Below are 15132 nucleotides of genomic sequence, written 5' to 3'. Positions count from 1 at the left end.
GAAGTGATGCATTGCACAGATAATTTAGCTTTGCTTATTTTTAGTCTATTTTTGTCTCAAGCTGGGCCTTTACATATACAGTGTTACTGAAATGTACAGCGTTTAGTGCCATAACAGAGATTATAGTCCTTTTCACAGCAGTCCCTGGGTGGACTCCTGACCAAGGCTCTTTGCTGCATGTCTTTCTCCCATTCTATACTCTAGGTGTCCTATCAAAAATGGGCTCAATTGTCCCAAAAATAAAAAAAGATTACATAAAGTTATTAGAGGCCACCAATGAGGGAGACCCAATATAAAATCCTACTTTAGCCCCAAAAAGGCCGAAGACTGCACTTAGAAGAACTATTTAAAACCGATGTTTAAAGACATCAACAGGCCTAGCTTCTCAGAGGTCCTTCCATTACAAAATGAAGATGAAACTACCCAGGTCAATTGATGGACTTTAAGCAGTACATCTTTGGAACAATAAAGTATAGTGTCACTTTGTAAGAACCGCCTCTGTATTTGCCACTGAGTGTAAGTATGGTCTCCTTCTCACAACTCCAAGTTCTCTTTCAGTTCATTCAATTCCATGGCCTCCGATGTTGAATAAGACTAGTTAGAGAAGGAGAGAGGAGGCACTTTCTGACAGCTCCCCCTGTGTTTTTGATATTGTCCATCATTCTTTGTGGTGATACTGTAACCAGTGGTGGACAGTAGCAGAGTAAATTTACTTGAGTACTGTACTTAAGTACATTTTTTGAGTATCTGTACATTACTTGAGTATTATTTTTTGGGGAACTTATTACTTTTACTCCACTACATTCAGAAGACAATTATTGTACTTTTTCACTCCACTACATTTCTATCAATGCTCTAGTTACTTACTATTTTTGCTTTGAAGTCAGCTCATGAATTTCCTTCTCTTTTCTGAAATCTGATCCCTAAGACAGTAAAATGTGAACACCCATGGCCATATCTTCAGCCTATGTCAGAGGTTTTTGAAATGAAGAATGATACGTATCGTGTGAAATGTTCTCCCTGTTTCCCACTCTGCCCAAACGTACAAACATTCACTGTCCAACCTGAGAAAGCGTGTCGAGCTACGTGACATTTGTTTCACCCAGATGAACATTTCAAACTATGTGCTTGGAGTAACTTAGTTGCTGTTTTTATTCCATGATGTAGTTTTTAGACATTTCAAATAATGGTTTTTAGATAAACATGGAATCGAATGTACTTCTATGTATTCTTGACTGCACTTATGTATTGTAAAAATACAATGTTTAGAGATTTTTTAAGAAGTACTCTGACTACTTGAGTATTTTTTAAAGCAAGTACTTCAGGGCTTTAACTCAAGTAATAATTTGACAGAGCAACTTTCACTTGTATTGGAGTAATATTTGACCTGCAGTATCTATACTTTGACTTCAGTGATGAAGCTGTGTACTTTGTCCACCACTGGTTACAATACAAGGTGCACTAGTTGAAATCTTGCCTAGGGCACCAAGTCGGTTAGGACCGGCTCTGGTAACACAGACAGTCCAGGCCAAGCCGTCAAGGACTGAAGTCTTTGTATTAGCGACGTCTACCGCTTGATTTTGTTTCTTCTTCTACACACTAGTCCAGCTGGTGGCGGTAACACATCTCTGAGCTGTTTGCCAACCGCCAATGAACACCAACGAAGAAGAAACCTTTGCAGTATGGTGACGTCAGGTCAGCTGATCACTACCAAGGAGAAAGATGTCGCTGACAGACTGGAGAAGGATGGAGGTTGTATTCACCGCCGCGTTTCTTCTCTGCTTTCTGGCCACAAACGGTGAGCATATATGCATTGACGGATATCCATGATCCACTTCTATGGTCATTCCTCCATCTACATCAAGCTTAATAGTGTTTGCAAATGATAGTACGCTAATATCGTTAGCATCGCCGTGTAGCTCAACATTGCTGTTCAAATTGTATGCTAGGTGTAACGTCCAAATGTTGCACAGACAAGACAGATAATTAGTTAAAATGAAATCGTACTTGATTTGTATTATTTGAATAATTATGCTACCTTGTTGACCTAAGAACGGATTGGACAAGTGGTGCCCATATTGCTAGCATAATGCTAACACCAGCAAACCGAAAACGCTAAGAAGCCTTGATTATTTTCTATATACATTTTTCTTGAAGTCGAGGCTAACAGTTTGTGAATTTTGTCTTATAATTCGGGGTAGATGTTGGCTAATGTGTTTCGTTTTAGCTTGTTAACACCAGGCTGTCAGTCATGTGACCGCCTGTAAACTGGCACTTCCTCTTTAGCATTCATCATCAGCTCTCTGTCACGAGATAATACCTCCATTCAAGGCTCTTTAATGTCTGTGTTATCTTTACTCTCAAGTCTAACTCTTAAGCCCATCAGACGGAAGAAAGAGCTTGTGCAATGTTGGAAAAACATGCATTTAACACATCAGTGAGAAGTGAATATGACACTTCACCGACAGAAGTAACGTAGCTTCTCATTTCAGGATGCATACATTTGTTTCCATCATTGCTCAACAGCTGTTAGATAATAGCAATAGCAATTTTATTTATACAGCACATTTTATTACAATCAATTTCAATGTGCTTTATATGGAGAATTAAAAAAAATAAAATTTTTCCAAATATAATAAATAACAGAAAAACAATAGGTACACCCAACATATATCAGACACAGCAATCAAACAAACAGCTTGTTGCTGCACATGCATCCAGTCACAGCAGTAATTATATCATTCATCAACCTGAGGTCAGCAGGCAGTTTGTTCCAAAAAGATGGACCACAGTAACTAAAGGCCCCTTCACCGGACCTTGATTTGACTCTGGGTACATTTAAAAGACTTCAACCTGCTGACCTAAGGATCCTGGTCGGGTTATACACTGTGAGCAACTCAGAGATGTACTGGGGAGCTGAACCACTGCATTCTTTATGGACTAATAATAGGATTTTGAAATGGATTCTGTATTGAACGGGGAGCCAGTGAAGTGTTTTGGGAACCGGGGTGATATGATCAAATTTTCTTGTATGTGTCAGGATTCTAGCTGCTGTGTTCCTGATGAGTTGGAGCCGTCCTATGGAGTGTTTGGATAGACCTGTGTACAGTGCGTTGCAATAATCTAACCCGGGTTGATTTGAATGAGTGGACTAATTTCTTGGCATTGGTTTGGGATATGAATGATCAGAGTTTGGAGATGTTTTTTTAAATGGTAAAATGATGCTCTTGTTATATTTGGAATTTGGTATTCAAAGTTAAGTTCAGAATCTAAAATTACACCAAGATTTCTGAGAGAAGGGAGATAACTAAACTGTTATTACTCTGTGATTGTCTGGGATGATTCGTTGGGAGTTACTTGTGAAGCTGAATTGTCTAAATCATATGGAGGCCTTGGGTTTTATTTAAACCCTGTCACAGCCATAGTTCTCTAAAATAAAATATATAAAGTTGAAGTTCCACATTCGCAACACGTGTCCACTTACTCTTGCAGTTACTCATTAGTTTCCGCTGAATGAACAATCACTCTAAAATACAGTAGTTCAAAAGGTATGGAAACTGTAATCCTTGACTCATTCAGTTTTGGTATACTTACATTTAATAACAGTTGGATTGTTTGCAGGAAGTATTGTAAAGAAATATATAATAAATTAGTGCTTAGTTAATATTGTACATAACTTCCAGCTAACGTAGTATGATTTGCCAAATGAAGAGTGATATGTAAAAATAACAAGATTTCTTTTTTTTTAATCAAATTATTTTTTTTATTATTATTTTTAGAAAAATGACAAAAAATGTACATTGTTATCACATTTGCAGTATTATGTAAGTACAATGGCTAAGCAGCCGTACACAAATTGAAGTTTGGATATTCACGTATAAATGTACACACATAAAGTAAAATAAATACATAACTAAATGAAATAAAATAACAAAATTGAAATAAATAAAAACCCTCCCCAGAACAAACTGAAACCACCAGCTGCATCAGACCACAACACAATCCTAAGAGGCTGGATCTGTTCTTCCAGTTTTTCTGCAAAAGAAGCCCACATTTGAACATTACACTCTTTAACCGTGATCATCGGAGCAGTGGAAAGCTCTAAGTAATCTATATCTAGGAAAGTGAGGATCCAGCTCTTGACCGTCAGCCTATCTGGGTGTTTCCGAAATAACAAGATTTCTGTTGAAAGTACACAATATATCAATAATGTACAGCTTGTGGCACTGGTTTGGAGTATCTGTAAAAAGTGGACCCATGCAGAGAGGCTATAGTCCTCGAAGTGGGCTGCCTTGGTCCGATTCCAGCCTGTGGTCCTTTGCAGAATGTCATCCCATCAATGAATCTTTTATTGCATCTGTTAAGAGTGTGTGAAGTTTATTCTTCTGGAAGATGTACTTGTATTGGAATGCTTTGTTTTACTTTGTGTTTTTCTTAGATTGACAGTCTTCTATTTTTTCTCTCAGGTGTTCATGGGGACAGCCTCACCGTGCTGCAGGCTCCAGAGTTTGTGTCCTTCGAGAAGGGAGACTGGCCTGTCTCAGGGGAGAAGATCCCTGACCTAGTGGCTTTAACTATGGGCTTCTCTATTCAAGAGGTACTTTATTTTGTATTAAGTCCCAAATTTGTAATATCATTATGTACAAAATCTGCTTTTTTTAATGAAACCAGTGTGCCAGTGGGACTTGGGTCTTTTGATTTTGAAGATCCTCTCAGTTTTACAGAACTTGTACTGTTTTTCAGCTCATTATCAAGCGTTCTTGTTTTGATGGCAGCAGGCATCTGTTTAAGGTTAAAAGCTAATAAAGCCCATGCACACTACATCCTTCACCCCAAAGCACAGACAGAAACCGCTATCTATGAGCTGACGTAACTAATGGTGCATTTAGCAGCCAAGCAATTAAATAATGCTAAAAATGACTGAGGAGTCACAATATGTAAGTTTATCCAGAGCTTGTTTTTGCTGCAGCAAGTAGAAAAATATATCAGAGTAACTGCAGGTGTAATATAATGATTAGCTAGTCTTTGTCTTACAATACAATGTGTGTATTTTGTGCAGGATCTGTCCTGGCCAGGTCTTAAGGCTGGCCCACTGTTCCAGCGTCCCCGTGCTAACGTCCTGGTAGTGGTGAGAGGAGTGGACAGCCTGGACCTGCCTCAGAGTGTGGCCTCGTACCCCCTGGAGAACGTGAGTTAGACTGACATCATGCTCTGTACATCATATACCATACCTTGCTGCAAATGTTTCCAAAAGTCTGTACTGTAATTTGGCTTAACAAGTATGTGGGGCGTCTTCTTCTTTGCAGCCCGTCCCCTTCACACTGGATAACGTTGCAGAGACTGTGCACTCCCTCTTCGCTGAGGACACACCTGTAGTGCTGCAGTTGGCCCCCAGTGAGGAGGTAAGGAGGATATACTGGGAATGATCAGGGCACGCTTACTGTTTGCGTCATCACTCTCAAGGAGGCTCATTGTTTTCAATTTCTGCTCTCTCTCTCAGAGGTTGTATATGTTGGGGAAGGCCAATGCTGTGTTCGAGGACTTGCCGGTCACCCTGCAGCAGATCCGTGCTCGTCTGTCCCAGGATGGATCTGTGCTGGCTTCTCTGCCACTTAACTCCCTCAGCAGAAATGTAGAGGTTAGTGTCAAAGAACTCGACAGAAGCCACAAGAGGGCAGACTGGATGTTTTTATCTTGTGTGTGGAGAGCAAAAGTCTGACTTAATCTTACGCCAAGCAGTCTCTCATTCCTTTATACAAACTCTTAAAGACAAAGGAGTGACAGTCAAAGTCACTTGGAAGCTGATTTCTAGCATAGTTATTTTTTTTGCACCATCATTCAAAGTCAGAATGCATCAGTGGTATTAAGATGTATGTTTTCCTGCAGCTTGCATGCAGTATACTCACACCATTTACTTAAAATTGTATAGCAACATGATGCCTAAGAATCCTGGGATTGGTGCAAACAAATGACCTTTTTTTCTGTTTTTACTCTCTAGGCTGATCTCCTCTTTTTGTCTGAGGTCCAAGTCCTGCATGATATCACAGCTCTGGTAAGCTGCAAAGGATCCCTGATCTCCTTTAACCTGTCTAGTCTCTGTAATTAAGGATTGCCTTGCATTGTTGCTTACAAGTCTTCGTTTTCCTCTTATTTTATAGCTGCTAAGGCACAAACATTTGGCGAAGGATCACTCCCCTGACCTGTACTCTCTGGAGTTGTCCGGCCTGGAGGAGCTCAGCAGGGTCTACGGCAAAGACTCTCCCCAGTACCGCGATGCCACCGCCATTCTCTCCTCTGTCCTGCAGAAGGTAAGTTGAAGGTTGTTGTGGCTCTTATTAACAGACTCTCTCCAGTTCTTAATGTGATATCTGCATTCAGTAACACTTGTTTCTTTTATTGTAGTTTGCAGAGGATGTGTATGGTCTCTACAGTAACAGTGCTGTGGTTGAGATCGTCACAGTGAAGACCTTTGAGGCTCCTTTGACCAGGAAGTCCCGTTCGATCCTGGAATCCAAACAGATTGTAAGTATGAGACAGAGCAACTGTCAAACTTGCCAACAGAGTAAATCCAGCCTTATTCAGGCATCAACTGTAAGTTGTTGTGTATAAATCAGATACTTTAATTAGTTTAGTGCAAAAGATGATGCTGAATGAACACTTTCCTTGGACTGTTCAAAAAGTGAATAGGGATGTTTCCTGGCTGTTAAATGGAAATTTACATTTAGAGTAACTGACAAATCTGAAAGTGAAAAAAGACTAAAAACTGAGAACAGTTTATTTCAGTCAGATAAATATGAAAACACGGAGACTGCCGGTAATCAACAACATATTGGTTTACTGAATGTGGCCCACGATAACAGATCTAGCACCTCCAGCCTTTGGTCCTGCTTAAAGCTTAACGCCCACATGCCTGTACTGGTTACATGTTTCTCAGGTTTAGTGGTTTTACAGCAGTTTAACCAGACACAGCCTACATAACACTTTACCTCCACTTTCTGATAATAAAATGGTGCCATGCTATGAGATGTCATGCTACGAGATGCCACCTATCGCCCGGGCCTGTTCACTTCCAGGTAACAGAGTATTATAGCAGATAATGCTGTATCATAAACCAGAGCTACAACCATGGCTAGTAGCGGGTGGCTGCACTACAGCTGAGCCACAACATTTGAAAATTTTAGGCAAACAATAACAAAAGGATTGCCTTGCTGGCTTGAAAGGTTAACAATGTTTTATCGTTAAGCCAACTACACACCCACATCCCTAATCATAACCATTACATGCATGGTATACACACGCTACGGAATACAGTTACTGATAAAACTCAAAAACTGCAACTGCGGGAGTACTGGGGAATAATATTAAACTACAATATGGTAAAATACGTATGTTTTAGAATGAGGAACGTGTATCAGACTCTGAACTAAAAATCTTGGTATCAACAAAGGGGCTTCCTACAGTTCCTGTTGAATGAAGTATAAAACCAGTTCTTGTCAATGACTTTTAGTTTGCTACAGCACAGAAGCAAAGGATGTCTCATTAACTCTTCTAAACCTGGATTAGGCAAAAGGGGTTGTGCAGAGGCACCATGTCAAAACTTCTTGTTTCATATGATCCTCAAGGGAACTTAATGCATGCACACATAAGTGAAAATGACTAGCATTGGATGAAACCTGCTAAAGCTTTGATTTTGATGACTTGAATCTTAGGCTGTTTTTGAAACCGCCTACTATACTAGCAGTACTTACTGATTTGGACAAAATTCAGTATGTCGAATGTAATATGTGAACAAGCGCAAAATCTGCAGTATGCCAAAACTTCCCAGATGTCGTACTGATTTGGGAAAATTTCTCAGTATGCATTGGACCAGTTTCCTTTGTGTACTGTCTCCCACAATGCACAGCACTGACGTCCCGCTTTTTCTTTTTTCTTCTTCTTTGAAGGGGAGAACTCCGTTTTAGGTGCTGTGCAAATTATTAATTTAAATATAAACGTCTTCTTAATTTTTTAAATCATAAGTGGATGCTAAAGAAGCAGTTTCGCTATGGGCTTGGCCGTTGTGTACTTCTGCTTTCCGAAACTGTAAATGCAGTGGCGTCTGGCTCAGCATACTGCATAACAGATCAAACAGAACAGTCATACTACATACTAAATTAAAACGCAGTATGTAGCAGGCCGTTTCGAAAACAGCCTTGGTCTTGGTCTTGGTCTTGGTTTCACTCTCATCATCTCCTTCCTGCAGAGTAACCCCGGCAGCCCGTACAACCTGGCCTACAAATACAACTTCCACTACGCCGTGGTCTTCAACATTGTGCTGTGGCTGATGATTGCTCTGGCTCTTGCTGTCATCGCCATCGCCTACAACCTGTGGAACATGGACCCAGGATATGACAGCATCATCTACAGGATGACCAATCAGAAGATCAGGATGGACTGAGTCCACCTCTCCATCAAACACTCCAGCTGTCGTCCTAGATCCTTCTAGTGAATGTGTGTGTTTTGTGTGAGGTTGTGTTTAGTGAAATTACTGTGACCGCTTGATGGGAGGAAGGGAATAATTCTGAATCTTTGTTTACACAAAGAAAAAAAACACATCATCTCAAGTATGGTGAAGTGGTTCATTATCATCCTCTGGTGTACACAGTGAACAAACTCTTCCTCCTTTCAACCTCTCATCATTCCTCTTGACTTTAACCTCCTCACTAACCAGGTTTCATTTGTTTCCCCTGTTGATTGCAATTTTTTTATTTTATTGTAAAAACTTGTTGTAATGTTATGAAAGGATGAGGTTTGTATGGTGCCTGTGTGAAGTTGTAGTGCTTGTCTTGCTGTGTGAAACTGTTTTAAGTTAAATAAATCTATGTGTATATATTGAATATACAAATGCAACTATATGAGAAACTGCTGTAGTCCTATTGTTAAAAAATTGCGCTGCGATTATTCCAGGTAGGTTTCACCCTACACAGTTCAAAATGTTAAATGCATATTGGTTTACGGAATAACTTGATGAATAAGGTGTTTGTTGTGATTGGTTCTGGACAAATGAAGCGCTGTAATTTGAAGGAACATGTCTGACAATAAATTATTACGTGGATCACTCTGAGTTGTGCCGACTTTATAGGTCTGGAGCATTAATAAGATGCTTTCTTGAAAACAAGAGGAGCACTGTTTCATTAAGAGCATGCATTGAAAAAATCCTATTTGGATGTCTCAGAATGAAGGTAAACTTATTAGAAAGTCAATGATATGGAAAGTGATAATTGTCCCCCCACGGGGGAATCTGGGGGAGCAATTAATTCATTGGAGCCACTTTCTCTCATAATTTCCAAGAAAGCTGCTGATGAGTCAATTCTGAAGGCTTCCTGGAAGGGACTTTCTAAATTGGTAATAATTCTAAAGAAAATGGAGACAGTCAATTGATATGCTTTTAATTAATTACAGCCAATTGTAATTTGCATATAGTCTTTGTTTGAACCATTTATTTTAATCTCCCTAGCTCCTTATTTGAAGCTGACATGGACAAGAAGTGGAGCTCTACACATCTACACCTTAAAATCTTTACTGCTGACTGCTCATGAAAGTCTTGTGTTATATTTAGAGACTATTTATAAATAATGTTTGAACTGAATTACAGAGCATATACTCAGGAGGTATCCACACATGGGGATAACTGGAAACTACTTGTAAGAGAAACTCCATACAGATTTTTTGAGTTTGATGATAGCTTAATCTAGTCCTCGCTGAATAACTTCAAACTTCAGTGTCATAGATGGGGACTGACTTACCCGATGGTGAAATGAATCAGGATCAGAAATACTTTATTTATCCAAGGGGAGATGTGGTTGTTACAGTTGCTCTTGTATACAATATAGCTGTAAAAGACAAGGGAATATAAATAGATAAAGGGATTTAAGGATTCAAAAATAATAAATAAAGCAATTATTACAAACAGTTTGGGGTACTGAAGAAATAAAGCAATGCATAAAAAGTTCAGTGAAGAGAGATATTGCACAGTTACTGGGTACATTTACGCAAAGTTTGCATGTGGTGCCCCCTCTCCATTATGGTATCCAACCTATGTGGCTTTAAGAGTGCACAACTGTCTGTCTGTTATAATTCAATACTGATCACAGATTCATGCTCAGCCTGATTTATGGATCAACCACCAGTTTCTTCAGTTGTCAGAGTTGTTAAGTTTCCAATCAATGTGGTCATTGCAGTCCTGCAGGACTGTTTGTTCTCTTGTGAGATTGTGTTGATTGAATGAATGTGATCTTGTTTTCCCAAGGTAACAAAATGATTAAATTGTGATAACAAGATGAGGCCTCTTTTTTTTTAAAACCTTACAACTATAACCACATTTTGCCTCAATACAGTTTTTTGCAGAATAAGAAAAAGTGCTTTTGTTTCAGTTTGTAACACTTCTTCACTTCACCTATGTCAGGTTTCTCTTTTAAGAGCTTTACTTGTAAGTAAGTGGCTTATTTTTATACTCTGGCATAAGCAGAGTAAAAACTATAAGAAGCATTTTAACCAGAACATCCACGTCCCAGATTAACACATAAACCGAAGCTGCCCACCGGCTTAAGAGTCCAAAATTAGAACTGAAAGACAATTGTGCAACAGGGCGGATTTATTAAAGATGAGATCAATTCTAATCAGTCAGGTTGAAAGGGCGCAATCTTGAGTGTAGTTGCCTACTTTAACTTGAGCTCTTCTAGTATTGCACTTACAGCAGCTTTGTCCAAATCAACATAAAAAACAAAACAAGTACATCAAACACATTGCATTCATATTTATACATACACTACTTGTCAAAAGTTTGGAAACACCTTCTCATTCAAGTGTTTGTATTTATTTTAATTATTTGAACACTGTAGATTAATACCAAAGACATCAAAACTATGAAAGAACATATATGGAATTATTTAATTCACAAAAAAACCAAACCAGAATATGTTTTATATTTTATTGTAAAGTAGCCCCCTTTTTCGTTCATGACAGCTTTGCACACTCTTGGTATTCTCTCAGTCTGCTTCATGAAGTGGTCTCCTGGAATGGTTTCTGATTAACATGAGCCTTGTCAAGAGTTTATTTGTAGAATAACTTGCCTTTTTAATGTGTTTGAGACCATCAGCTGCGTTGTTCAGAGGCAGGGTTAGCACACAATGGATTTGACTACTGTTGTAATCCATATTATGGCAAAACCAGATTATTTCATAGTTTTGATGTCTTCAGTATTAATCTACAATATCGAAAATAATTGAAATAAATGAAAGCCATTGAATGAGAAGGGGTGTCCAAACTTTTGACTGGTAGTGTATATGCAATGTTAAATGTTAAAATGATAAAAATTAAACACAGTACATTTGCATATAATCTTTTTCTATTTATATCATCCTCATTAAAATAACTGAGAACTTTGTGAATTGAATGAAAAGGGCGCTCTGGGTGCTTTCCTTAATTAAATTAGGACATAAGGTAATTAATAAGTAAGTTAGAGAAGATACCGCTTCTGTGTAACACGTGCTTTGTACGTCAAGCATTGGGTAATCTCAGTCCCCTATAGAAATTAAATTTATGGGATGTATTTAATCCATATCTTCCGGCTCATTACGTTATGCTTTGCGCAATGAGCCGAGCCAATCAGAACGAAGAACGGGACTACCAGCCCCGCCCCTATTTTTCATTCCCAGTGTGACTTCCTGTTTGCTTTTATAACAGACGAATATTGAGAAACGCAGAGAGCAGCGTGTGCTTACCGTGTGCTTATTTTATACAGTCTGTGGTGCTTACTTTGGAAGAGGTCGTTTATCCTTGAGATTGAGACGGAGAACAGCAACATGGTCTGACTGTTGATCAAAGGTAGGATTTGTTTTCGTGTTTTTGTATCTTAACCTATTTTATACAGTCTATGATCTTAACAGCTGGACCACGCCCACTCTGCGAGATGCAGTGATTGTGTAAATGTGATATCTATCTATCTATCTATCTATCTATCTATCTATCTATCTATCTATCTATCTATCTATCTATCTATCTATCTATCTATCTATCTATCTATTTTTGCTGATGAATTAGTAATAGCCTACTAAATAATATAACATTTATTGGGATATATAACCTTCTCTTTAACTTAATTAGATTTATATGATGAATTTTCTCCAAATTTTGCATTTCAGCATCACTTAAACATATTCTAAGTAAATAATAATATAATAATAATAAAAATAATAATAATGCATTTCATTTAAAGCCGCCTTTCTCAGCACTCAAGTTCACCGAACAGGGCCAAGAGAGTCCAAAAAAACAACAATATAAAAATTAGGCAGATAAAATCAACAAGGCATGATATAGTGTAATTAATAAATACAAACGAAATTGACAGGATAAGATTGAATAAAATGTATTATAAATTAAATGTATTATTATTAAAGGGCAGTGAAGAGGTGTAATCAGAGTGAATATGACAGTTTGAAAAGATGTGATTGATGAGATGTTAATGGGTAGATTGCATTGTGTTAAGACAGTTTAAAGATGATGTTGATATTTATATATTTCACCCTCCTTGTTTCACATCCCAGCTAGCATCTATGTGGTCCGGAAGATCCGGGCTTCCATTGCTGAGGGGGAGCAATTGGAAAAGCCTATCATAACACCATGTAGTGCTAAAGGTAAGACAACAACCTCTACGTCTACACCTCCACAAAGACATTTGAAGGATCAACACAGCCGTTCAAAGAACTAACCTGTTAATACACTTTTTAACAGGGTGGTCTGATTATTAATACGTTTCTAGAAACATCAGTCTTACTTATGTTGCCATTATGTCAGGCTGCATGCCCACAAGATTAGAGGTATTAGAGGGAGGGCAGGCGTGATCATGTAAGCCTATGGAGGGGCTTTGTACGGCATGTCACTGACTGACATGGGTTTCTCATTTGTATTTAGCTGTAATGAATGCAGGAAATGAGGCGAAAGGGAACCCCCCGGTGATCGTGATGAGCTCAGGATCTGAAGAAGGAGTTGGTGGAGCAGCAGCAGCCTCCGGGATGTCCTCAGGGACAGCTGTGGAGAAATGTGGATCCTGACGCTAGAGGACACTGGGACTGTGGTCACCTCAGTGGGAAAATACAATTTGTCATCTTTGTATTTTTGCATTACAGATCAGCAATTATGAAGGATTCCACTCATATACGAGACATTGTACATCCACTGATCTACAACATAAAAAAACTCTTTTGGATGACATTTAAGAAACATCATAATGCTGCTGTGTGGTGTCCATATCCCCCTTGGTGGCCAGCATCCTGCTTGTTCTTACATGTTCATAAGGCTTTTTTTTTTAAACAGGGAACATTTAAACTAACCTTAATAAAATAGAACAGCTGCTAAATAAATAGATAAATACAATAACATTAACATTAACAATCTGTATTGCCAATTTTGGTGTTCTAGTGGGATGCAAATTGGTATATGCATCTAAATGTGATAACAGACATTTATAGTATGACGTTTATTTGCTTAGTCAGAATGTTCTCTGTAAAAAAAAAAAGCCCTGTATTTATTTACTGCAGTGTTTGAAGGCTGACTCACAAACCTCTCTCAAGGGGCTGAGCAGGCCTGATGTCTTTGATGCAGTATCAATAAATAAAAACAGAAAAAATAATTTTATTGTTGACTCTTTTTTTTTTTTTACTTTAACAAGCAAGGAGCACCTAAATGGAATCTAGGCATCATTAAGGTAATGAAACACATGTACTTGACCCGATACAACATTATTTTCCAAAAGGGTCTATTAATTTGGTTTAAGAGTTGTGGCATATAATATAGGGCTGTTAGTATTCAGAATGAACATTGTCATTTACATATATATGTGGAAGGCAGGTAATAGTTTTCAGACAGGTCAGTTAATATCAACAGTTTCCAGGACCCTGAATGTGAACTTTCAACCCAAACAGACCCCATGTTTGTTTAAACTAAAACTTCTGTCTGTCTGTCTGTCTGTCAGTCTGTCTGCCTCTCTCCCTCTCTCTCTCTCTCTCTCTCTCTCTCTCTCTCTCTCTCTCTCTCTCTCTCTCTCTCTCTCTCTCTCTCTCTCTCTCTCTCTCTCTCTCTCTCCCCATATGTACAGTATATAATCAATGCATTACCTCTTGTAAACCTACCTGCTTCTTTGGGTCTGTGTTGCAACAGCATCTAGTTTTAGCAATATGAACTATCCAACCTTAAAAAATAAAATAATACAAAATAAAATGAAATATGTTGTTCCTCTTGCAGTGACACATTTACAGTGGTGGACAGTAACAGAGTAAATTTACTTGAGTACTGTACTTAATTACAGTTTTTTAGTATCTGTACTTTACTTGAGTATTATTTTTTGAGGTATTCTTATTACTTTTACCCCACTACATTCAGAAGACAATTATTGTACTTTTTACTCCACTACATTTCTATCAATGCTCTAGTTACTCACTACTTTTGCTTTGAAGTCAGCTCGTGAATTTCCTTCTCTTCTCTGAAATCTGATCCCTAAGACAGTAAAATATTTTTGTGTAGTTCTGTTTGTCTCAGTGGTTTAGTCATAGCTATATATCATGCGTCTCCACGGTTGAACGTGGAGCAAACAGAGCAAATTTCCCTCAGATCAGGCACTTCATTTAGAGTTGGTAATGATGGCTATAATTCTCCACCTGAGCCATGTCCATATCTTCAGCCCGTGTTAGAGGTTTTCGAAATGAAGAATGACACGTATCGTTTGAAATGTTCACCCTGTTTCCCACTCTGCTCAAACATACAAAAATTCACTGTCCAACCTGAGAAAGCGTGTTGAGCTACGTAACAATTGTTTCATTCCAGATGAACATTTCAAACTAAGTTGTCTGTGCTTGGAGTAACTAAGTTGCTGTTTTTATTCCATGGTATAGTTTTTACAGATTTCAAGAATTGGTTTCTAAATAAACATAATGTAACAGAATGTACTCCTATGTATTCTTGACTGTAATTATGTATTTTGAAAATACAAAGTTTTGAGATTTTTTAAGAAGTACTTTGAGTACTTAAATATTTTTAAAAGCAAGTACTTCAGGACTTTAACTCAAGTAATAATTTGACAGAGCAACTTTCACTTGT

At 38.2% G+C, this 15132-nt stretch overlaps 1 protein-coding gene and 1 long non-coding RNA gene across 2 annotated transcripts; both read left to right on the top strand.

Annotated features, from left to right (window-relative positions):
• Positions 1-1643: 1643 nt before the first annotated feature.
• atp6ap2 (ATPase H+ transporting accessory protein 2) lies at positions 1644-9100 on the top strand. The gene is made up of 9 exons (XM_034694384.1): positions 1644-1798; positions 4467-4597; positions 5060-5188; positions 5307-5402; positions 5501-5638; positions 5999-6052; positions 6159-6308; positions 6403-6522; positions 8243-9100. Exons 1-9 carry the CDS (start codon positions 1723-1725, stop codon positions 8435-8437), a joined length of 1089 nt encoding a protein of 362 aa, XP_034550275.1. The 5' UTR covers positions 1644-1722; the 3' UTR covers positions 8438-9100.
• A 2602-nt stretch (positions 9101-11702) lies between these two features.
• On the top strand, positions 11703-13669 carry LOC117820128. The gene is made up of 3 exons (XR_004632702.1): positions 11703-11865; positions 12585-12674; positions 12952-13669. It is a non-coding gene; the product is annotated as an uncharacterized LOC117820128 (long non-coding RNA).
• Positions 13670-15132: the final 1463 nt, after the last annotated feature.

The sequence above is a fragment of the Notolabrus celidotus genome, chromosome 10 (genome assembly GCF_009762535.1).
Source record: "Notolabrus celidotus isolate fNotCel1 chromosome 10, fNotCel1.pri, whole genome shotgun sequence".
NCBI lineage: Eukaryota > Metazoa > Chordata > Actinopteri > Labriformes > Labridae > Notolabrus > Notolabrus celidotus.
This window is presented reverse-complemented; position numbering and strand designations above follow the sequence as displayed.

Excerpts from the sequence above, each read along its gene's own strand:
- atp6ap2 (XM_034694384.1), top strand. The coding sequence starts at position 1,723 with ATGTCGCTGACAGACTGGAGAAGGATGGAGGTTGTATTCACCGCCGCG. Across the intron at positions 5,403-5,500 it reads AGTTGGCCCCCAGTGAGGAG|AGGTTGTATATGTTGGGGAA; the intron begins GTAAGGAGGATA and ends TCTCTCTCTCAG. Across the intron at positions 6,523-8,242 it reads TCCTGGAATCCAAACAGATT|AGTAACCCCGGCAGCCCGTA; the intron begins GTAAGTATGAGA and ends TCCTTCCTGCAG.